The 24,931-nt window shown below is 45.6% G+C and overlaps 1 protein-coding gene across 11 annotated transcripts in view; it reads right to left on the bottom strand.

Annotated features, from left to right (window-relative positions):
• Mta3 (metastasis associated 1 family member 3) overlaps positions 1 to 24,931 on the bottom strand; it is a 140,639-nt gene that overhangs the window by 59,142 nt on the left and 56,566 nt on the right. For all 11 annotated transcript variants that reach the window (XM_076558782.1, XM_076558775.1, XM_076558777.1 and 8 more), the window contains 4 exons: positions 22,040 to 22,103; positions 20,055 to 20,172; positions 11,845 to 11,947; positions 5,301 to 5,400 (listed from right to left, as the gene is read on the bottom strand). In XM_076558782.1, coding sequence (XP_076414897.1) covers positions 5,301 to 5,400; positions 11,845 to 11,947; positions 20,055 to 20,172; positions 22,040 to 22,103 — 385 coding nt within the window. The remainder of the gene's footprint in view (positions 1 to 5,300; positions 5,401 to 11,844; positions 11,948 to 20,054; positions 20,173 to 22,039; positions 22,104 to 24,931) is intronic.

Below are 24,931 nucleotides of genomic sequence, written 5' to 3'. Positions count from 1 at the left end.
CTAATGAAAGTAAATGGAAACACTGGAGAGTTGGAGGGCACCTTCTTAAAAACCTGTTATAGAGTGCACACACATGCTAATTCTAGCACATGAGGGTAGAGGCAGAAGGATAAGAAGTCATCTGACTTACATCACACAAGTGTCACAACACAGACACACCCACAAATCATACACACAACAATAATAAGTGAAAGTAGGTCTTTTGTAAATACACAGATGTTTATAATCAGTCCTTTTAAAGGGCGTCTTTTATAAATAGTCCACAGCCAGACATGGTGGCATCACCTGACATCTTGATGGCTCTGAAGGCTGAGGCAGGATGGCTGTCTTGAGCCCAAGAGTTTCAAGTTACCCTGGACAACATAGCAAGACTTCAGCTCAAAAAGGGAAAACACACACACACACATAACTTCTGGGATATTATATAACACACAGTGTATACAGTGAAGAGCCTTCATCGACAAGCCACACGCTGAGCTCTGCCCTCTTCCTGAACAAATAAAAATCCCCTCGAGGCACCGTGTGCTCGCCAGTAATGGGACAGAGTCACGGTGGCTTCCCCAGCTCACACACAGGACAAAGGTGGTCACCCTGCAGACCACCACCAGGCAGACCAGCTCCAATCACCAAGTGCCACCCAGCTCAGTGCTGGTCGGGGACTGGCTTTCCCACTCTGGATCCTCGGTCAGGGCAGACAGAACCCGCCAGAGTGTGATAGGAGAACATGCCTAGTTTTCTAAGCTCGATTTCCCAAGAACAGTACTAAACAACAAAGGTCTGGTTACAGATCACACCCATATAAAGCAAGAGAGTGCAATATTGGTGTTGGGGGGTGGGGGGGCTCCCCAGTTATTAAAATGGTAAGGGAAAGCTTTTGTTGGCTGGGTGTCGCTCAGCGATAGAAGACATGCCCAGAACGTATGAATCTCAGTTCAACCCCATCACGGCCACCATCATCACCCAGGAAGGCAGACGGGAAGGCATGGCTTATGCTCCTCCGATCAGGGAAACCCAGGAGGAGGGTGGACGACAAAGTTGCACACTTCAGAGAGACTCGGCTCTGTTACAGACAACACCAGGAGCCTCGGCTCCTCAGTCAGTGCTTATTACATGGAGCTTTGCAACGACAAACAGATCAACAAAATAAACTATAAAGAAACACTGGGATGGCTCCATCAGACTGCAACCCACAGAACCAGAGAGGCTATATAGCATGGGGGACCCTAGGATGACTGTGGCTTATAATAAGTTTTGGTTTTACTCAATTACTGAGCAAGCCTCAATGAAACATTTCACTTAAGATAAGAATTTATACTGTATCAAGCTGATAATAGAAAAATAAATAAATTAATTAATTAATAAAAAATTAAATAAAAATTAAAAATTAAAAAAAAATGAACTACTAAAAAAACCCATATTTTGCTAAAGTAAAAAGGGGGAACTAGGGACTCATCATTCCTCTCCACATTCTATTCTTTCCCTTGTTTTATATATTTTTAATTTTTTTATCGGTGGATTCTGCTAGAGTATCCGCTGCAGATAAGCACTGGAGGGCTCCTGTTGCAAATCACCCTCTACAGTGATAGATAAATCTTTCTACTGGTACTTGGAGGAGACCCCATATGGTGTTGGTGTGGGCCTGGGGTTCTGTTTGTGTCTTCCCACAGGACAATGAAGTTCCTCTTTGGATTCCTGAGCACTGTGTGCTCCCTGTGGCTGCTGCTGAAACCCAACATGGAGGAGACCTATTGGGCCTTAATGAAGAACTCTCCCTTCTGATGCCAATGGGGATTGAGAGCCCAATATGGCTAGCCTTGGCAAGCATTAATGTAAGCCTAGGAACTGTAGCCATGAGGTTGGATTCTCCAGAAGGTAATGTATGGTAACTGCTTTTTCAAGTATGTTTGAGAACATGTCACCCAGACACCTTGGAGATTAAGGATAACCCTGAAGGTCACTGACCTCCACTTGTTAACAGTAGCATGCCAGCTAAGCCTTTTCATTTTCACAATCCTCTTCAAGCTGGTGTAGTACCTACTTTTCAGGAGTGGCTCTGTGCAACATTTATTGGCCTCCTGAAATTCATTTAGCTCCCCCCCCTTTGAAGATACCTTAAAATTCATGAGCCTGAATGTAGCCATTATAAGACCATTAGTTATGCTCCTTGTGAGCTGCCTGTTTTTTCTTTATGGTTCTTAGTTGTTCTATTGCAGAGCTGCCAGCCTAAGTCGTCCTGGGATCAAGAAAAATGGGCCTTGGCGGTTCGTGTTCCTGGAGTTGTATCCATGCTAGTGGATGCCCACACGCTCCAGAAGAGAATTTGACATCGCTGCTGCCGTTGTTGCTGTTATAGCAGTGGCGGCCACCGCTGCTACTGTTTCTGGGATTATCATTTCATAATTGCTTACTACAGCTAGCACAGTGGAGACCCTAGCAGCAAAAGTAGCTACCACAGTTAGTTAATCTTTCATTCTGTTGGGCATGATAAATTTAATTCAATAGTTATATACATTTCGATTGGCTTTGAAAATTATAAATTTATAAAGTCAAGTTCCATTTGCCTTTGGGATACCATCTTACAAGGACTCCAATTTGCAGTAAGGCTCGTTAAGGAAGCGAATGGCTCCGTTGCCTTTAGCCTACTGGCTATGGGTGGGTTAGGACCTATGTTGGTCTTTTCTGTGTCGAACAAACAGATTGCAAGCCCAATGCCACTTTGAGATCTTTGGCAGCAGTGAACTGCAGCCTCACACGATTAAGTCTGTATGATAATGAGTATTCAGAGACGGGTAATACCTGAGGGGGCGCTCACCAACCTAAGACAGAGTGCCTGTGTGGCCTCGGCAGGCGTCTCCATGAAGGGTAAGGTGACCTGCTGATGTCCCACGCAAACTAAGTCAGAAGCTCATTTTTTAGTAAAAGGGGGACTTATAGGGCCCTGGTCCCCATTTTGGGTAACTGTTGTCTTGCTTGCTGACCTTGACCTTGATATCCTCCCTATGCTAATTCCCTGCCAGGTTCCACTCTCCTGAATGCTTAAGGGAAGTTCCTTGTCTGTGAATCCTGCATAATGGGTATTAACAGCTTAGATGCAAGATTGTAAAACATCGGTAGAGAACTTCTGCCCTCTTGGATTCTCCCATTGTGCTGTAAGCCTGTATTTAAGACCTCCTCCCTCCTTCAATAAATGGCATTCAACAGTATTAAAAAAAAAAAAAAAAAGAACGAAACACTGGGATGGCTCAAGGGTAAAGGTGCTTGCTGCTAAGCCTGATGATCTGAATCCCTAGAACCCATAGAGAATGCCAGAAAGCAGTCCTCTGACCTCCATTTGTATACACATGCACACACGCACACACACACACACACACACACACACACACACACACACACACACGCGCGCACGCGCGCGCACACACAGAGTGCAGATTACACTGAGACTGCATTTGGGGTTATAAATTTCCATCCTGGTATGCAGAATGATTTTGCAACATATGGGCACATTCTAAAGGAGCAGGTCCCTGTGAATCGGCTCCAATCAATACCAGCTGTAGCAGAGAATAATTGTACATGAGTTCACAAAAGATGTGGTGGAGTTTAAAATACAAAATTATGAGAAACAGCAAAAGAGAAGTGTTTATAAGTGTAGTAGAACATAAATAATACAAGCCAGGCGCAGAGCCTGAGGCAAGAGGTTCTCCTGAGCCCAGAGTTCAAGGCCCTGTTAAACCTGAGCAACAAAGCAAGATCTCAAGAGGCTCTGGGTTTGATCCCCAGCACTCACATAAGGCTCACACCTTTCTGTAACTCCAGTTCTAGAGGACCTGACATCCTCTTCTGGCCTCGATGGGCACTGCACAAACATGGCACACAGAAATACATGAAGACAAAACACCCATACACACAAAACATTTTTTAAAAATCTTTAAAAAAAAAAAAAAAAAAAAAAAAAACAACTAATGCCAGGTGGTGGTGGTGGTGGTGCACGCCTTTAAATGCCAGCACTCGGGAGGCAGAGGCAGGCAGATCTCTGTGAGTTCAAGGCCAGCCTGGTCTACAAAGCGAGTTCCAGGAAAGGCGCAAAGCTACACAGAGAAACCCTGTCTTGAAAAACCAAATAAATAAATAGGTAAGTAAGTAAGTAAGTAAGTAAATAAATAAATAAATAAATAAAGCTAATTTGGAAGGTAAATCTGTACTCATGCTTCTATGATAAAAGATTCTTCAAGTTGTAAACAACCAAAATACAAGCATATTTTGGAAGAAAGACTAAGGCATTGATGGAAAAAAATTTTTAAAAAGCAAGAAAAAAAACAAAAAAGCCCCAAAGATTTCTCCAAACAACACTCAAGCCTGGCATGATGGCACATGATAGTATCTCAGTAGTGTGGGGCCAAAATTGGAAGACTGGGGGTCAGTGCCAGCCTAAGCTACACAGCACCCCCACGTCAAACAGCGAGAGTAATGCTGAGTGCCAGGCTTAGTCCTACTTAGTCAAAGTCCTCCTCCGTCCTCCACCCAACCCCCATGACATGCACGGACACTCACGAGCACCACACACTCACACACACACACACACACACACAAAAAATTAAATTACAACAACAATAAACCCCACAACAAACCAGTAATCCCAGCGCAGGCAGAAGCAGGAAGATCAGAGTTTCAAGGCCATCCTCATCTACATAGTGAGTTCAAGGCCATCCTCATCTACATAGCGAGTTCAAGGCCATGAATCCCTGTCTCAAAAAAAGATTGAGATGATTTTGTGTGTGTGTGTGTGTGTGTGTGTGTGTGTGTGTGTGTGTGTGTGAAAGGTATGAATATGAGCAAAACACAATATGTATGAAAATGTCATAATAAAGTCCATTATTTGTGCACTAAAAGTTATTAAAAATTCATCCCAAAAAATTGACACATAGTTACCACAGCAATAGTCTCAAGAGTGATAGCAATAGGATTCCTTATGTATAAAAAGAAAATACTTTAAGTGGTCTACCACCAAGTAAATGAACAGAGAAAAGCACAGGGCGGAGAAGAAACAGCACCCCAGAATGGTGAGTTTGCCTCCCGCACGACTTCCTTCCCGCCCCCCACCTCTTCCTTAGCACTTCTTCCTGGTCTCAGCTCACAAACAAGGTGACTCTGGAACCCAGTTAACCAACCAGCTGGCCTGCGTCAACTTAGACGTCCGCGGCCAACCGTTGGAGAGGTCCGAGTCTCCAGCCCTGTCCTAATGGTTTTATTATAGTTAATCGAGCAGCCAAAGAAAAACCTCAGAATGGCAAAAGGTACCTTACCAGGGTGATGTCTCGGGAGGCTGCAGCCGCGCTCATATGCAAGCTAGGCTGCCTCACAGAGCTGCTGCAATCCAGGGCACGGGCGAACGTCCCGACGGCACTGAGGAGGCCGAACACAGATGAGAACAGTAGGTTATTCCTTTAATAAAGGGTTATTTTGCTTATTTATTTTATGGTATGAATAGTCTGCCTGCCTGCATGTAAGAGCACCGTGTGCATGCCTGCTGCTGGAGGAGGCCAGGGCGGGGATGCTGGGTCCCTCGGAACTAAGGTGCCATGAGGGTGCTGGGAACTGGGGTCCCCTGCAGGAGCAGCAAGTGCTCCTAACCACTGATCCTAAGCATCTCTCCAGCCCCTCTGTCCCAGATTGCTCTCCAGGGCTGGGATAAACACCATGAACAAAAGCAGCTTGGGGAGAGAAAGGTTAATCTGGCTTACACGTCCTTCTGTCCTCCGAGGCTATGGTATATCACTGAGGGAAGCCAGGGCAGGAACCCAGAAGCAGGAACTGAGGCAGAGACCATGGAGGGGTGCTGCTTACTGCCTTGCTGTCCACTGCTTGCTCAGCATTTTTTCTTATGGCCCAGGACCACCTGCCTAGGGGTGGCATCGCTCACCGTGGGCTGGACCTTCTCATATCAATCATTAATCAAGAAAGCGCCCCCTTAGACTCACAATCCAAGAGGGGCATTTTCTCAGTTGAGGTTCCCCCTTCTCAGATGACCCCAACTTGTGGCAAGTTGCCAAAAAACTAACAAGCACACCTGCCTGTCAATTTTTTTTTATTTGTGTGTGAGTGTGTATGTATTGAGGGGATGCAAAGCCGTATGTATGTGTGTGTGCGCACATGCAGAAGGCAGACGTCAGCTCCAGCGTGGGTGGTAAAGGCTGCCCCCTTTATTTTTGAGACCGTCTTTCACATTAGAAACTAAGGGCTTACATCTAGGACGGCAAGCTAGGGAGCCCCAGGGCCTCCCCATCTGCCTCCCCAGCACTGGGCTTACAAGCACACTCTCATCTCTGTATCCGGGTCCTGGGGGTGAATTTAGGCCTTCCTGAATTAGCAACATGAGTTTTTACTGACTGACCTACCTCCCCAGTCTCGGCTTTTAAGTCTTATCGGGAAGCAAGAAGTAAATAAGGCAGAGACCGTCCAGAAGGACTACATTTTGGAATAATAAATAAAAAACTGTAAAGAAAGGAAAAGGGCTGTTGGATGTTTGGGAATTAAACATCAATTGAACAGTATTTTTCTCCTTTAAGATTTAATACAAACAGGGCTGGAGAGATGGCTCAGAGGTTAAGAGCACTGACTGCTCTTCCAGAGGTCCTGAGTTCAATTCCCAGCAACCACATGGTGGCTCACAACCATCTGTAATGAGATCTGGCGCCCTCTTCTGTGTACATAATAAATAAATAAATCTTAAAAAAAAATCGAGAAAATAAAATTCCACACTAAACAAAGGTAACTTTAAAAAAAAAAAAAAAAAGATTTAATACAAACAGAGTTTGTATTAATCCTAACTGAGAAGTAAAATTTTCAGAAATCTGAAACTCCACATGACACGAGGAAAAATTCCACACTATGAAACTCTGATTCATGTACAAAATCGTTTAAGATTTTGCTTGAGGGGCTAGAGATGGCTCAGTGGTTAAGAGCACTGGCTGCTCTTCCAGAGGACCTGGGTTCAACTCCCAGCACCCACGTGGCAGCTCACACCTGTCTGTAACTCCAGTTTCAGGAGATCGGACACCTTCACACAGACATGCATACGGGCAAAAACACAAATGCACATGAAATAAAAATAAATAATTTTTTAAAAAAAGCATTTTGCATGAAGGGTGGTGTGGTGGTGCGTGCCATCCCAGCACTCGGGAGGCTGAGGCAGGAGGATCTCTATGAACTGGAAGCCAGCCTGGTCTACAAAGAGAGTTCCAGGCCAGTCAAGGGTACATTGTGAGACTCTATCTCAAAACAAAACAACAACAAAAAGGTATTGTCAAAGGTGGGGGTGGGAGCTGAAAAGATGGCTCAGTGGTTAAGAGCACTGGCTGTTCTTCCAGAGGACCTGGGTTCAATTCCCAGCCCCCTCATGGTGGCTCACAACTGCCTGTAACTCCACCTCCAGGGGATCTGATATTCTCACACAGACATACCTGCAGACAAAACACCAATTCACATAAAATAAAGTAAAAATAATAAATCATTAAAAATAATATTGTATGAAATTACTTTAAGGCTCTGTAAGCTCTGTAAGATTCCTAGAAAACAAAGGAATTCCATGTTTAGTCTTGGGACCCATCTTCACGTAGACATAGATGCCAGATCAGAAACAAAACATAAACCTGGACTCAGAAGCTCTGGTTCTGAGCGTTTCAGCATATATAGGGAATTATCATTCAAGCAAGCACAAAACAAACCTGTGTGGTCACGGAGAAGGAAAGGGAAGAGAGTCTAAAATGCCATGGGACACATCATTTGGTATTCATATGTGCTCAAAATAGGAGGAGGAAGTCCTAAATATCAATTGTGAAATCCCAGGAACGTTTTCCACACAGAATGTTATAACAGAACCACTTCCTGTGGAGGCTCAAAATAATACATTTTTACTATACCATTTAAAAAAGCAACTTCCACAGCACTGATCTCCATTTGTAATAATCTAGAGCCTTTCTGTATGCAGGAACCTTAAACCCAAGAGGTGCAGGATCCACAGACTGCCTGCCTTGCCGGACATGATAGCTCGGGAAGATTTCCTCATTCATTTTACTTAAAATCTAATATATATGAAAAAGCAAACTCTGCCTCGCTATACAGATACCTTAACCCCAAGAGGTGCAGGATCCACAGACTGCCTGCCTTGCTGGACATGATAGCTCGGGAAGATTTCCTCATTCATTTTAGTTAAAATCTAATATATATGAAAAAGCAAACCCTACCACACTGTACAGATATTTAGCTGTCACAAAGTGATTATGCCCAGGGTCTAACCAACACCCAAATGAAGAAACAGAAGGTGGCCGACCCTTCCCACACTCCTTCCCAAAAGGAACCACCATCCTAGATTCTAAGAAACAAAACAAAACAGAAACACAGCTGAGTGTGGTGATCCACATCTTCAATCCAGGAGGCACCGGCAGGAGGATCTCTCTGAGTTCCGGGCCAGTCGGGGCTACACAGTGAGACCCTGTTTCAAACAAAACGAACAAAATCTAATAACAACTACAAAAATAAAAATCACACCATGACAGCTGCCTGGCTATGGAGCTGAGGCTAGCCTGTGACGTCATCGCCTTGGCTTCCCAAGTGCTGGGATTCGAGGTGTGCACCTTCCCGCCTGACACCATCAGGATACTACGAACGCAGACTAGTTTTGTTGACATGAAATCACATATGTGAGACATGCTGCTGTTGTTCTGAGATAAGGTCTCATGTAGCCCAGGCTGGCTTGGAACGATGCAGCCCAGACTGCCATCCAACTCAAAATCCTTGGCCTTGGCCTGCCAAGCACTGGGTTACAAATCTATCATAGGCCCCACACCTGGATGCATACTATTTCTTCTCTCTTGTTTAAACCTTTGAAAGTCATCTCAGTTGTTGGCTGGAGTGACAGGGGTGCGTTTTCCCTGAGACGGCATTCTCTTCTGTCCCCCCGCCCCTCCGTCAACTAGACAGCATTCCAGTTTGTAGACGCTGCTCCTCCAGCCATGAGCAAGCACATCTTCCAGGACCCAGGATGCTGTCTCCTGAGGGTGATATCAGCAGTAAAGCTTAGAGGATGCGTGGGAGACAAGACCAAACAGTTTTTTAGAGGAGCTGTCCCGGTTTATAGTCCCACCAGGTGGACGAGACGATGCGGACTGTTCTACACTTGCGCTGACCTCAGCACTTTTACAAGTGCAGGGCTTGGCTAGTGTAACTAAGGTCACAGCCCAGCACTACACAGTAAGAAGGCTGGGTGGGTGGGGTTACAGCTGCAGTAATGCGGTTGGGATGGTTGCGGGGCATGGTGTCCAACGCCTGGATTCATGGCATCCGGGAAACTGAGACAGGAGGATTGCTACAAGTTTGAGGACAGTTTTGCTATAGAGAATGAGGTCCTGTTTCAAAAAAAAACTAAAACTAAAAATAATTGGTTTTAATTTGCATTTAGATTCGGTATTTTGGGGTTTTTTTTTTGTTTGTTTGTTTGCTTAATCAAACATTTTAAAAGTAGTTTAAAAAAAAAAAGACACCCCCATTCAGGTTTCATAAATGTGGATAGCAAAGAGTAGTCTGAGAAAGAAAAAAAAAAAACAAGAGTGTAAATCAAACTGGAAAACTGCAGGTCTCCCCAACAATCCAGCACTCAGAGACTTTCCTGAGCACACCGCCAGCGCCATGTCCACGACTCACTGCTTCTCCCCCTCTCCAGCCCGTCTGTGCCCTGCAATGTACACCTAAGGCCTCCATCCGCTCACTCAGCTCTAGGTGTAGGGGCTCTGTGCTAGCTGAATGTAACTGGCCCCCATAATCTCACAGGGAATGGCATTGTTTGGAGGTGTGGCCTTGTTGGAGGAAGTGTGTCACCGTGGGGTGGGGCTTTTAGGTTTCCTATGCTCAGGATACCACCCAGTGTCTCAGTCGACTTCCTGTTGCCTGTAAGATGTAGGACTCTCAGCTACTACTCCTGCACCACATCTGCCTGCATGCTGCCATGCTCCCAGCCATGATGATAATGGACTGAACTTCTGAAACCGTAAGCCAGCCCCCTCAATTAAATGTTGTCCTTATAAGAGTTGCTGTGGTCAAGGTGTCTTTGCACCATAAAAATCCTAAGACAGACCCTGAACCCTAAGTGTCTGGCCACCAATAGAGTGTGACCTTCCACGATGATTGTCCTTATAAATAAGGCTGTCTAAAAAAGTGTACGATGATTTTCAACAGAAAATAAGAGGCTATAGGAGAGACCCTTCTGCCCATTATTGGGGTTGAACTGATTCTAATAATTGGCCATGTCTGTGATTCATGTAAGGAAGTAAACATTATAAATTTGGTTGCAGTCTCTTACAGCCATGATGTACAATATATCCATTCATGAAATCAAACACTGTGCACAACATGGTCTTTTCAAATAAATGAACACAGTATATGCACACAAACGACCATACTTTGTGGACCTTCATTCAATATTTGAGGATCTACCTCTTTGTTACACAAACTCAAATTCTCTGATTTTAATGGACATAAAGTTTACTATCCCACTGGACGAGGGTAACCCATTCATTCCTCAGTCGCTCGCTGATGCCCATTGAGGGCTTTTTCTACTTTATCCACCATTGCAATGGTGTGCTCATCTCATCCACTTTCTCTTGGGGAGCAGTTTTCCCCAGAAGCCTCATTTACTCATAACTGAAGGAATGAAAATAAAGCCCTGCCCCCATTCGTAGCTTAAGGAAAGAGCCAGAGGGAGAAACAAGGTGACCAAGCCTGGGGGGGGGGGGGGGCTCCATGCAAGCGGCAGCCTCACTCTTACACAGCTGCATGTGGCCTCTCCCCTCTTCGCCTTCTCCCTCTCACCTTCATCTTGGGCTTGGTTTCTCTGAGACAGTCTCAGGTAGCCCAGGCTAGCCTCCAACTCACTATGATCCCAGGCTAGCTACAAATTCCTGATCTCTCTGCCTTTGCTCCCAAGTACTGGGACAGGTGTGTGCCACCACCCCTGGACTGGGTGAGACATTTCTACTGGCACCTGAATAATCCAGTTTAGAGTTCAGCAATGTCCAAAATAAAGGGCATTTCGTTCATTAAAGACCTGGGATTCCGGTGATCAATATGTTCCTTGTGCTTCTACTTTAAAAAAAATTATGCATTTATGTTAAGCCTATCCCTTTGGTTGCCGTTGTTGGCTTAGGCTTTTGGCAGTGCTAAGGATTGAACTTGGGATGATGTACATGCTAGGCAAGCAAGTGCTCCACCCCAGCCCTTGCTTCTACTTTCTTAATTAATTAAACATTTTCACTTATGTTACATTATTTAGTGGACAATGTGACTGGATATTGGGTTAACTCACAGGACTAGAAAAAGAAAAATACAACCAAAATGGGGTGGGGGCTAGAATACAAAGAGAGGACATATACCAGGCAGGGCAGCACACATCTTTAATCCTCATACTCAGAAAAGCAGAGGCAGATGGTTCTCTGTAAGTTCAAAAACAGCCAGACGACACACTGAGACTCTGTCTTTAAAAAATAAAATAAAATAAAAAGGAAGGAAGGATGGAGGGAGGGAGGGAGGATAGGGGCTGTAGAGACTGTCACTGTTACAGAGGACCTGGGTTTGGTTCACAGCACTCACATGGTAGCTCACAACTGTCTGTCCCTTTAGTTCCAGGAGATCCAATATCCTCTCTGGTCTCCAAAAGCAACAGGCACACATACAGTGCATACATATACATTCAGGTAAATACTCATATACATACAATAAAATGACATTTTAAAAAAAGGAACTAGATACATGTATAAGTTGTTTCACAGAAAGACTTATGGATAATGGCACACTCACCGGGCTACAACTAAAAACTGGTCAATCTGTCGATCCGTAAGCGGGCTATTGGGATCCCAAACTTTTACTTCCAATTTTGATTGTTCCCTCTCATCTGAGTCTCCTGCCCAAAAACAAGAGAAAGGGAGTGTTGTTAGTCACACCGTGGCACACATGCTAGAAATCTCCAAATGTCAGGTGCATCCTTGGACAGCAGGCGCACAAAGATGGTGGTACACGCAAACCCACAACGCGGCCTGCATCGGCAGCATCAGCAGGCATCTCCTGAGACCCCGGGCCAGGTGTGGTGGTGCATGCCCACCATCCCACTTGGTGGCAGAGACAGAGGAAGGGACCCAAGTTCCAGGCCAGCTAGGACAACACCATGAGGCGATACCTCAACAACAGAAATCTAGTGACCAGACTGTATAGCTTCCCATTTCTCTTTTTCACAGAAGGTTGGAGAAATGCAGGTCCAGAAATGTTCTTCCACAGCACTGATCCTCCAACCATTTCTCCAGGACATTCCTTACAAGCACCCAGTGGTGCTCCAGCTGAGAGGACCAAGGCTGCACCACACATCCCCGAAGCCCTTTCCTGGACTACCGGAAATAGCTGCTTCTTAAGTAAAATTCATCTTCGTTGTACCAGCTGCCACTGCCCAGCAATTTTTAATGTTATGTTTAAATCAGAAACACTCAAGGATGCCATTTATCACCATTTTTGTTGAATATTGCTTGAAAAACTCTAGATGATGTACTGGGATATGAATCAAAGGAGTAATAAGTTACTAGAATAGCATCATAAATATGAATATAGAAAGCTCAGTGGAATTCCAAAGAAAATATAATATGAGAAAAAAATCCACATTCACTGTGACAATAAAAATAAGAAATACAGATAACATTGGCAGTATATTTATACATGGAACTTCGAAAGGAAAAACGATTTGAATAAAAACAGTGAAGTGGTGAGTCTTTCTGATAGCACTTTTGTACAATTCTCTCCTAGGATAAATTTATAAGGACTTAATTTGGGGAGTCGATAAGTTATTATATTAATCTACAAGTGAAATAGTATTGAGCTAATGAGAAACAGGATTAACTCTGAATGGGATTCTAATACAGAGCTCCAGTAAAGCAAACGATGCTGAGCTCGGCACAGACAGAAGAGCTGATGGAAGCAGAGAGGCAGGGCCTGGGCGTAGGTCAGTGGGTAACATGCTTGCTAACGCGCCCAAAGCCCTGCGCTCCATCCCAGTACCGCACAAAACCAGGCACGGTGGTTTTGCCAGCTCTTGGGAGATGAAGAAGGCAAGAAGAGGCCAACCTAAGCTACATGAGACCCTATCTCAAAAAAATAAATAAATAAAATTTTAAAAAAGCACAGAAATATACTAGATCATATATTAGTATATATTTGAAAGTTACGACTGTGAAGCTGGGCAGTGGCGGCACACACTGTTAATCCCAGCACTGGGCAGGCAGGGGCAGGTGGATCTCTGTGAGTTCCGGGGCAGAGGAGGCTACACAGTGAGATCTCGCTCAAAAAGCAAACCAAAACAAACTGTAAAGTCTCTTTCCTGGAGACAAGGGCTCCAGGCTGGCACCAGACTTCGGCTTTTTCCCCCACACCCAGCATGAGATTCCTATTTAAGGCTGCCACCGGCTTCTAACACAGCAGTGTGAGATCTGCAGTCTACAGTAAGCCTTTGCAAATAAACACCAGGGTGAGCTGGGGTTTGTAGTTCATTGGGTGAGCACTTGTGCAGCATGTGTGAGGCCCCAAGTGCAATCATCAGAGAGAGAGAGACAGAGACACAGAGACAGAGACACACAGAGAGACAGAGAGAGAGAGAGAGAGAGAGAGAGAGAGAGAGAGAGAGAGAGAGAGAGAGAGAGAGAGAGAGAGACAAAAGGAGAAAATAACAAGATTTACAGGGAAATAGACAGAACTTTCAAAATCCCGGGAACTTGTCCTTGGAGCATTAAATGAGTAAACAGTAAGAGCCAAAGCTGAAACACTGCCCAAACCAAGGCTCCACTGTGACATTTGCACGGAGCACAAAGGTCGGTCGATCTTTATCTCCTTAAACCTCGACCCCTGGAGGCTAGTGAGAGGGCGATTCTGGCACAGGGTCTGAGTGGAATGAAAAATCGAATGCAAGGTGCAGGAGTGTTTTCCCTTTGCAAAGCCAAGCTTCCCGTGTGGCTCTTCCCGAGCGGAGCAGATTCTGGGGCCGCGGAGTCAGCCTCCTCCGGGAGGCAGGCGTGCACACCTCCCTGAGCCTGCTTCCCGCAGGGAAGGGCGCTGCCCCTACACTATCGGCTGACACTTTCCTAATTCATGACTACAGCTGAGCCCATCTTGTTCTTAAAACACATAAAATATGCACCAATTAATTAGCCCTCAAAAGAGAAACCCCCTCGGAAATTCACAGTCCACTGCTGCCGGGTACATCGCCCACTCATCTCAATGCCAAAGGCACAACCTCAATATCTCTCTCTCTCTCTCTCTCTCTCTCTCTCTCTCTCTCTCTCTCTCTCTCTCTCTCTCTCTCTCTGGTTTTCGAGACAGGTTTCTCTGTGTAACAGTCCTGGCTGTCCTGGAACTCATTCTTGTAGACCAGGCTAGTCTCGAACTCACAGATCCACCTGCCTCTGCCTTCTGGGTGCTGGGATTAAAGGTGGGATCCACCACAGCCAGGCCCAAATACTCTTTCTTTAAAGGGGAAGAAAAGGTTAACTCAGATGGGTCGAACCATTTCCCAAGGTTATAGTTAGGACCTATTACCCACATTTTACCAAAATCTGGGATTCTAGGGTCAATCTTAGTTTAACCATTTAACAAAATATCATCTGTAGAATAGACTTCTTTCTTCAAATTCTAGTTATCTTTCCTGACACCCTAGCTGCTTCCGGAGTCCCATGGCCCTCATTCAGGCAAACGCTTAGTCACTCCAGGGTTTTACATCCTACATAATCCATGTGCATACGTGGCGTGGTTATGTAAACCCTATACATATGCGCAAGGTGATCCTTAAAAGCAGACTCCACCCTTCCCCCCCTCCCCCTGCACATATTTCTCTCTGGCAGGCCTGCTCACGCCCCATCTTTCCTATACCTCTCTAATAAAACTCTTAAAGTGGGTTTTGGTGTGCCTCGTGGTCCCTTCTTGCGCCCAGTAAATAATACGTTCAAATAATAATTTAAAATCTCCATACATTCAAATAATAATTTAAAATTTCCTACGTAATATATTTTTTTCATGGAAAACTCACACTAGGTGGTCTATTTGAATTTAATGGAATATTTAAAATCTAATCTCTATCTTCATTTTTTGAGAAGACCAGGTGGCCAAACCACAGGCTCCCAGGAGCCATGATATGGACCAGGCCTTGGTTTCAGTTCAGGAGAATGAGCTGGAGCTGAGCAAGCAATTCTCAGGAAAACCACAACTTAGGGGCATCCAATCAACGGGCGCCCCCACCCCAGCCTCCTACCGGCATAGCAGGAGCCCCCAAGCCCCTCCTGCTGGCTCAGCAGGCCCCCAGATTTCGGCTAGCTACAGATAGCTTTCCCTACCCTCTCCTCAACAAGTCCCTAGACACTAGCCCCGCCCATCACCACCAATGGGCCCCTAACCACTACAGCCTCCCACCAATCAGCTCCCCGACTAATCTTTCCTCCACCAATCAGCACCAGATGAAACCCTCTTCCATGGAATTCCCCTAACTCTGCTTAAAAGGAGCTTGCGGACCCCCCCTTCGGGGTCACTATTTGCCACCCCATCATGCTGGAAGTAAACACTCTTGCTAAATTGCATACATGACTGTTGGTCTTTCTGGGGGGCTCCTCTCGGACCCTAACAATTTTCAAGCTACACACTCATCAGTCCAGATCTGAAGTGTTTGTTAAGGGATGGTGAGCGGCAAGTGAATCCTAAAATACCACAGCGGTCTTCTAGAGTCCATCCGGACGTGCTCACAAAGAAAGCGCGCCTGTGTCGGATTCGGACAAGCTGCTGTTGCAGCCACCGACCCAGGGTACCGCGCCAGGGTCCGTCTCCCAATCCAAAGTAAATTGTGACCTGGCCACTGGTCCAAACGCAGCCCCTGGAGATTGTCAACGGGTTCAGGAAGCTCCGATTGCAGCGAGCCCCAAACACGCATTCTCAAATGCAACGCTTTCCACTGTTTATTTGTCCTGCAACCAGGCACCTCGGGTCTACACTGCTGTGTGGTGGCGATGTCTGCCGTGTGTGTCACACTGGTTTGCCTGCTGCTGTATTTTTCAAGAGACAGTCTTGCTGTGCAATTCAGGATGGGACTCACGAGGGCTGCGTTTCCAGGCATACGCTCACACCAGGCTCATGTTCATGACTTTATACATCTGTTGTCAACGCTTAAGGTCCTTCCCCTAGCAGACACTAACTAGAAAGAAGGTTCCCGGCCGGGCAGCGTTGGTGCGCATCTTCAATCCCGGCACTCTGGGGGCTGAGGCTGGAGGATCTCTGTGAGTTCCAGGACAGCCTGGTCTCTGTAGAATGAGTTCTAGGACAGCCAAGGCCACACACACACACACACACACACACACACACACACACACACACACACACACACACCACCCAAAAACTCAAAAAGAAAAAGAAAGGTTTTTTTTTAAACCACACATCAAGTTGACTGCTCAATGATGACACATGAGAAGAAACACTGTAAATATGCCCGAGGCTGCAAGAAGAATCCAAATGACTTCATTTATGATTTTTTTCTTAAACGCCACTTTAGGCTAGTGAGATGCCTAATAACTTGAATTTGAATCCTCAGGACCTACATGGTAGAAGTTGTTCCCTGACCTCCACACGCAGCTTTGGCATGAATACACATGCACATACATGCAAACACACACACTAAATAAAAATGCAATAAAAAATTTTAAACAGCATTTTTCTCTAAAACAGTGGTTCTCAACTCTCCTAATGCTAAGACCCTTTAATACAGTTCCTCACATTGTGGTGACCCCCCCCCCACCATAAAATTATTTCGTTGCTATTTCATAATTGTAATTTTACTACTGTTATGAATCATAATGCAAAAATCTGATGTGCAGATGGTCTTAGGCCACTCCTGTGGAAAGGTCGTTCCAACCCCCAGGTTGAGAACCACTGCTCTAAAACCTACAAATGTGGGGTTTTTTTTGTAAAAGATGAACAGAAATAAAGACAACCAGTAATAACTTTAAAAATAAGCCAAGCAAAGATAGCGAAAAGTACATCTCTCTACGAAGATCTGCTTCTTTATGAAACTTTGGGGTAGAGGTTACTCAGTGGTTAGGAACACTTCCTGCTCCTTGAGAGGACTCCAGTCAGTTCCCAGTGTATCAAACATCGTACAAAATCACCTGTAATTCCAGTACCAGGGGATCCTATGCCTTCTTCTGGACCCCTCAAGCACCCACACACATGTGACACATACTCACATGATCCATACATGTGCATAAAGATAAATCTAATAAAAGACTTCTTTTTTTAAGTTTGTAACAGTGCATCTCTCAGTTACACGAACAACATATAGATCGGCCAAATTCTCAAAGAACTGTAACTGTTCACTAGATTCCATTGCCGGCTGAGCTAGACAGCTTAGAGACAAAGTTTATGAATCTCAGGACAGAGAGCTGGGAATATAACTCAGTGGGTATGGGTAGAGTGCTTGCCTACTATATACATCAGGCCCTGATCTTCCGGGGTGGGGTGGGGTGGGGTGGGGTATAGGGAAAAGGGGCTGGCTAGAGAAACCCACCCTGAACCTGGAGCCCAGAATTAGGGAAGGATGGTTCAGATAAGGCCAGTGAGAGAAACACAGTTTAGCTCAGATCATCTCTGCCCCTGTCCAACTGACTTGTGAAATCAACCAATCACAGAGCAGGACAGCAGAACCCTGGCCCTAGGGCCCAGGACCAGGGAAAGAAACACAGCCTGTGTTTGGGACCTGGGCCAGAGAAATGAACCAAGGAAACATGCCCTGACTCTGAAACCAGTATCAAAGAAACACTCTTGGCCCCTAGAATCAGAGTCAGTGAATGAAATGTGCCCTGGCCTTAGAGGTAGTGACAGAAAGCTAAGTAAGGACAGTGAGAGAAATACAGTTTAGCTCAGATCAGAGCCATCTCTGCCCCTGTCCAACTGACTTGTGAAACCAACCAATCACAGAGCAGGACAGTAGAATCCTGGCCCTAGGTCCCAGGACCAGGGAAAGAAACACAGTCTGTGTTTGGGACCTGGGCCAGAGAAGTGAACACTTTATCCCCAAACCCAGAACCCAGGAAATATGCCCTGACTCTGAGACTCGTACCAAAATAACACTCTTGGCCCCTAGAATCAGAGCCAGTGAAAGAAATGTGCCCTGGCCTTAGAGGTAGTGTCAAACGCCAAGAAAGGCCAGTGAAAGAAACAGAGTTTGGCCCTGAAATCAGGGCCAGCTCTGCCCCTTGCTCAAAAAACTGGCCAATCCCTGGGCAGAAAATAAACTAACCAATCACAGTTGACTCCGCCCTCTAGACATCCTATATAAACCGCTTTGCCCAGTCAGTTGTGAGCTGTTCTCTCCACCCTGGTAGAGGCAGCTATTCTCCTGGACTCCTCCTTCCTAAATAAACCTCTTCCTCAAAAGAGTATTGGGTGAAGACCTTCATTGACATCTAAACAGAAGAACCTTGCTGGGACGTCCCATAGTGGACTGAGCAAGGGGGAACTGAACAGAAGAACCTTGCTGGGAAGTCCCATAGTGGACTGAGCAAGGGGGAGCTGGTAACACTGAGCCAGAGATTGTGGCTCTTCAGGAGAGGAGCCGGATTGCTGTGTCCTGCGGGGAAACCATCCCCCATCATACCAGGTATATCCTGACCTTCCCAAAGAGTCAGGATACCCTTCCTTGCTGAAGCAGTTCTGACTCGCGAGAAGTCAGAAAACCTTCCTTTCCAAGGTTGGGCTGTTTCTTTGCAGTCTCAGCCATCAGAGCTGTGCTAAACAGCTCCAGGTGTCCGGGACACCTTCAGGGCAGAGCTCTTGTTCTAAGTAGCTCTGGGGTATCCAGGATACCTCTCCCTCTAGGGCAGAACTGTCTCCAATTCTGCCATCAGAGCTGTGCTAAACAGCTCCAGGTGTCCGGGACACCTTCAGGGCAGAGCTCTTGTTCTGAGTAGCTCTGAGGTGTCCGGGATTCCTCGCCCTCTAGGGCTGAACTGTCTCCTCGCAGTTACAGCCATCAATTTACTAACATTTGGTGCTGAAGCCCGGGACACCAAACCCAGAGCTTTTGCAGTTTACTTACATGGGGTACTCAGAGAATGAGAGGGAGACTAGGAATGAATACGAATTACACATTAAATCAAAGTTCAACAGCACTAACAAAGTTTGCTGTGGTGGCGCACCCCTTTAAACCCAGCACTCAGGAGGCAGAGCCAGGCGGATCTCTGTGAGTTCGAGGCCAGCCTGGTCTACAGAGTGAGATCCAGAACAGGCACCAAAACTACATTGAGAAACCCTGTCTCAAAAAACAAAGTCTGGAATTTTTTTTGAGAAGAGTCTATGTAGCCTTGGCTAGGCGGGCCTGGAACTCACTCTGTAGACCAGGCTACCCTCAAACTAACACAGATCAGCCAGTCCCTGCCTCCCAAGTACTTAAAGGCATGCGCCACCACACCCGACACAACACTAACAATCTAACGCTTAAACACAGCCAGAGAGCCTGAGGGACAGCTCAGGGGGCAAAGTGTTTCACACACACACACACAGACAGACACACACACACACACACACACAGGATCATCCTCCCCAGCACCCATATAAAAGAAGAAGCTGGGCACAGCGGCGCATGCCTGGAATGCAGCACTGAGGAGAGGCATGGGGTGACCCCCGGGGCTGGCTGGCCTGCCAGTCCAGTGAAATTAGCAGGCTCCAGCTGGGTTAAAGACCCTGTCTCAAAAGGTAAGGAGACAGGCCCTTGCTCAATGATGACCCCTGGCCTACCACACCATGCTCACACACATACATGTGTGGAACACACACACACCACAAAAAGCCACACCCGTGAAAACAAACAAATGTGAAGTCATGAAGGAATAAGTATTATGTCTCTAAAGTTGTTCAGCTCTCCATTTACACTTCTTCCCTGACGACGAGAACCTTCACATTTTAAGTCACCGGCTTCCGGGACTTGAAGCCACGGCACGCACCTTCGGGGAGCATGTCTGGAATGTCAGCCTGGTACTTTGGACCCACTCTGATTTCACCCTTGTCAGCTAATAACGTCTTCACCGAAGGGTCGTACACCAACGAGTAGAAGAAAGCATCCTGGGGGGAAAAATGACAGAAAACACCTAAGTGAGCCAGATCCCTTCTACTTTTCATAGAGCAATCAAATCCATATCACAAAAATGAAAACTGTAACTTTAACTTCCGAGTATAAAAAATTTCATTTTAGTGAACACATTAATAAACCTTCAAGGAGACCATGGCAATACTGTCATCATGTAAACTAGCACAAAATTACATAAAGCCAAAACCAACAACCTTAAGAAGAATATGAAATTTTACAATTCGCTTGCGCTCTGAGAGGCTAGCAGGGAGGCTGAGGCAGGAGGGTCCCTTTCAGGCCAGTCTGAGCTACACAGGAAAAACCCTGTTTCAAAAGCAAAATGAAGCTGGAGCATGGTGGCACACATCTTTAGTCTCAGCACTCAGGAGACAGAGGCAGGAGGATCTCTTTGAGTTCTAGGCCAGCCAGGGATACACAGTGAGACTGTCTTAGAAACAGAAGAAACAAATAAACATCCCACATATCAACTAAATATACACGAGTGGCACTTAGATTACTTTTTAAAGATTTGTTTACTTTTAGTTTATGTGCATCAGTGTTTGCCTGCATGTGTGCCTGTGTATCACATGCATGCCTAGAGCCCACAGAGGCCAGGAAAGGGCACCAGATCCCTTGGAACTGGAGTTACAGATGGTTGTAAGCTACCACGTGGGTGCTGGCAATTAAATCCAGGCCCTTTGCAAGAGCATCAAGTGCTCTTAACCACTGAGCCATCTCGTTGTTAATATCACTGTATAAATCCCATTAAATTATTATGGTAATTCTGTCATTCTCTTTTAAATTGTAATGCATACTCATGTGTATAAAGACAGATGCTGTGGACTATGCTCATTGTTAATAATAAAGCTGATTGGCCGATAGCTGGGCAGGAAGAGATTGAGCGCAAGAGCCAGACTAGGAGAATTCTGGGGAGAGGAAGGGCAGAGTCAGAGTTGCTGGCAGATACAGAGGAAGCATGATGAGAAATGCCATACTGAGAAAAGGTACCATGTGGCTAAACATAGATAAGAATTATGGGTTAATGTAAATGTAAGACCTAGTCAGTAATAAGCCTGAGCTACCAGCCAACCATTTATTATTAATACAAGCTTCTGAGATATTATTTGGAAGAGGCTGCAGGATGGGGTGGGAGAAAGAAAAGCCTCTGTCTACAGCTAGACACAAGCATAACTAAACACACGATTACCACCAACCTATACATTAAACATCCCATAGGTTCCTTCGAAAGCTCAGTGGGGCTGGCAAGAGGGCTCAGAGGGGTAAAGGCGCTTACAGCCCAAGACTAATCCTGAGTTTGATCCCTGGAACCCACACAAAAAGGTAACAGGAGAGAAATGACTCTGAGTTGTCCTCTGACCTCCAGATACATTCAGTGGCATCTGTGTCCGCTGCTCTCCTATCACATACATATGCATGTGAGCAAGCACACACACATACAATAATAATAAGTTAATTTTTTAAAACAAATAAACAAAAAGGCTCCAGCGCCCTAGAGTTAATAAGCACAGTGGCCTGGCCGCCTGTTCTTATGAATTCTGTGGAGCCGCTAGAGTGAGAGGTATTTATTCAAAAACAGACCACAGGGAGAAGGAATGAGAATCGGAGATAAACATCCTCATCTACAGCCTGAGCTGTACTTCAGGAAGCCTCTCACTGGCAAGTGACAAAGAGCTGTCGCTTGTGCTAACTCTGCCTTCCGCCAGGACAATGCACGCCAGTCCGTGCCCTCTTGCGGGGACGGCAAGACAACACTCAGGCACCAACTGAAATAAAGTCCACGCACGGTATGGGCTTCATGTGAAGTAATAGGGAGAAACACAAAGTGGAAGGATTGCAAATTACCTCTTTGTCAAGGTAGGACAGCACCGATTCTGTCTCGTTCAGCAGGGCCACACTGCATTTCCCCCTGTTTAAAAGAAAAGACCGCACAACGGGCATTACATACACAGTGATTACATACACAAGTCAGCAATATTCAAACTCTAAGGGTAGATGAAAGTCTAGGTGGCAGCGGGGGACATATTTAAACTCTCCAGACCAGCTTTGCAGTCCTGGTCTCGGGTAACCTGTACAATAAAGCCACATTTACGGGCATTAACAGAGGCCAGCCGGTTCCAGCGATGTTACTTAGACAGCAAATCATTACAACAGACACTTCGATGGCTCTTCCTAATCATTCAATAAAAAAAACTCAATGAAACCTTCAGACTAACAGTGAAATTCTCGATCTACAAAAGCATTGAGGTAATCATACACAGGAGGTCTTCAGTCATCCCCATACAACCCAGCATAATAGTCAGACTCAAGCAGTGATCTGCATGAGAGTAGGAAATTATGTGCATTCACATGAGGATGTAACCAACCTACCTTTACTGGAACTACTCTGAAGGTTAGTTAGATTTTAAACACAAATAACTTCTGTAGAACAGGGGCAAAGTAAAGGTCTACACATCCATGGACCTTGAGGTCTGACATCATTCTCTAATGGAGTTCTGAGTGTGACTTCAGAAATGAGAATCTTTTGTTTTGAGAAAGGTCATAACTAGGTGGTACTGGCTGGACTCGAACTCACAGAGATGGATCTGCCTCAGCTTCTTGAGCTCTGAGAAAAAGTAAGGCTATCCAAGGTGGACGAATGAATGACAAATTCAAAAAATGTTTCCACTGGCTTAAAAATTTCACTCTAAGGGGCTAGAGCGATGGCTCAGTGGTTAAGAGCACTGATTGCTCTTCCAGAGGATCCGGGTTCAATTCCCAGCACCCACATGGCAGTTCGCAACTACCTGTAACTCCAAGATCTGACAACCTCACACAGACATATATGCAGGCAAAACATCAATGCCCATAAAATAAAACAAGTAAATTATTTAAAAAAATTTTTTTTATTCTAAGCCTAACACACTCAAACATGCAACCCCAAACATCACATACACAATCAGGAAACAAAATCATCTCGGACAGTGGTGGCACACGCCTTTAATCCCAGCACTCGGGAGGCAGAGGCAGGTGAATCTCTGTGAGTTCAAGGCCAGCCTGGTCTACAGAGTGAGTTCTAGGGCAGTTAGGGCCACAGAGAAAAACCTGCCTCAAAAAACAACACCAAAAAAAAGACTGTCTTGCTCACAGATTACTAGTGAAGTACAAGTCAAAGAAAGAAAAAAAACCACCAAAACCAAACAGAAAAACCAACAAATTAAAAGCAAAATAAAATACCACAACTACAATTCAAAAACACTGATCAAAAGTGACACTAAGCCGGGCGTGGTGGCGCACGCCTTTAATCCCAGCACTCGGGAGGCAGAGCCAGGCGGATCTCTGTGAGTTCGAGGCCAGCCTGGGCTACCAAGTGAGTTCCAGGAAAGGCACAAAGCTACACAGAGAAACCCTGTCTCGAAAAACCAAAAAAAAAAAAAAAAAAAAAAAAAAAAGTGACACTATTTTGAATGGGCATGGGTGTGCACACCTTTAATCCCGGCACTCAGGAAGCAAAGGCAGACAGTACTCCATGAGTTCTAGACCAGCCAGGGTACACAGTGAGATTGTGTCTCTAAATAAACAAACAAACAATACCAAAACAACTTAAAATTTTTTTTTTTTTTTTTTTTTTGGTTTTTCGAAACAGGGTTTCTCTGTGTAGCTTTGTGCCTTTCCTGGAACTCACTTGGTAGTCCAGGCTGGCCTCGAACTCACAGAGATCCGCCTGGCTCTGCCTCCCGAGTGCTGGGATTAAAGGCGTGCGCCACCAACGCCCGGCTACAACTTAAAATTTTAAGTGACCATTTTCTAAGATCCTGGGGGAGGGGGGGCCTTTTTTTTTTTTTCTTTCTTTCTTTTTCAAAAGTTCCCCTAAAATTTGTTTGTCTGAACCAGGAACAGCAGCTCACACCTGTCCTAATGCCTGAGCTTCATTCGAGGCCTGAGCTTCATTCGAGGCCTCTCTGGGTATGATGGTTTGGAAAGGAAATGTCCCCCACAGGCTCGGGGATCTGAACACTGGGTTCCCAGTTGGTGGCGCTGTTTGCCTAGGCTTGGGTGGACAGCCTTGCCGTTGGGAACTCACCACTAGGGGGCGGGCTTTCAGATGGTAGCTGCTATCCACTTCCAGTTCCCTCAATGCAATTGGAGACATGAGCTCTCAGCTTCTGGCCCTGCTGCCCTGCCTCCCTGAGGTGGTGGACTCTCACGCCTCTGGAGCCACGGCCCAAATAAACCCTTTCTTCTCTAAGCTGCCCTGGTTCTGGTGTTTCAGCACAACAACAGAAAAGTCACCAATACACTGGGCCATTGTGTGAAACCCTAATCACAGCAACAGAAAAGTAACCAATACACTGGACCATTGTGTGAAAAGAAACCCTGCCTCGGACACAAAGGAAAGGGGGCAGAAAAGAACAGTAAGAACAGCACATGTAGAAGACACCTGCAGAGAAACTGAAAACAAATACAGAATGGGAATCAAGTACAGGACTGCCTTGGAGAGAGAGAGAGAGACAGAGATAGATAGAGAGAGAAATTAAAAAAAAAATAAGCTAAAACTCAAAGACGTATCCTAATAGATGCATGTAGATACTATACATCACATCACAGACACACAGATACACACAGAGACAGACACACACACACACACACACACACACACACACACACACACACACACACAAAGCTGCTAATTCTACACAGGTTTCTTGGACTTGGTGCCTTGGCTGACATTTGGGAATAGGTGAGTCTTTGTTGTCG

Source organism: Peromyscus maniculatus, chromosome 22, assembly GCF_049852395.1.
Source record: "Peromyscus maniculatus bairdii isolate BWxNUB_F1_BW_parent chromosome 22, HU_Pman_BW_mat_3.1, whole genome shotgun sequence".
In the NCBI taxonomy this organism is placed as follows: Eukaryota; Metazoa; Chordata; class Mammalia; order Rodentia; family Cricetidae; genus Peromyscus; species Peromyscus maniculatus.
Note: the sequence above shows the minus strand (reverse complement) of the source record. Positions and strands in the feature narration are given on the sequence as shown.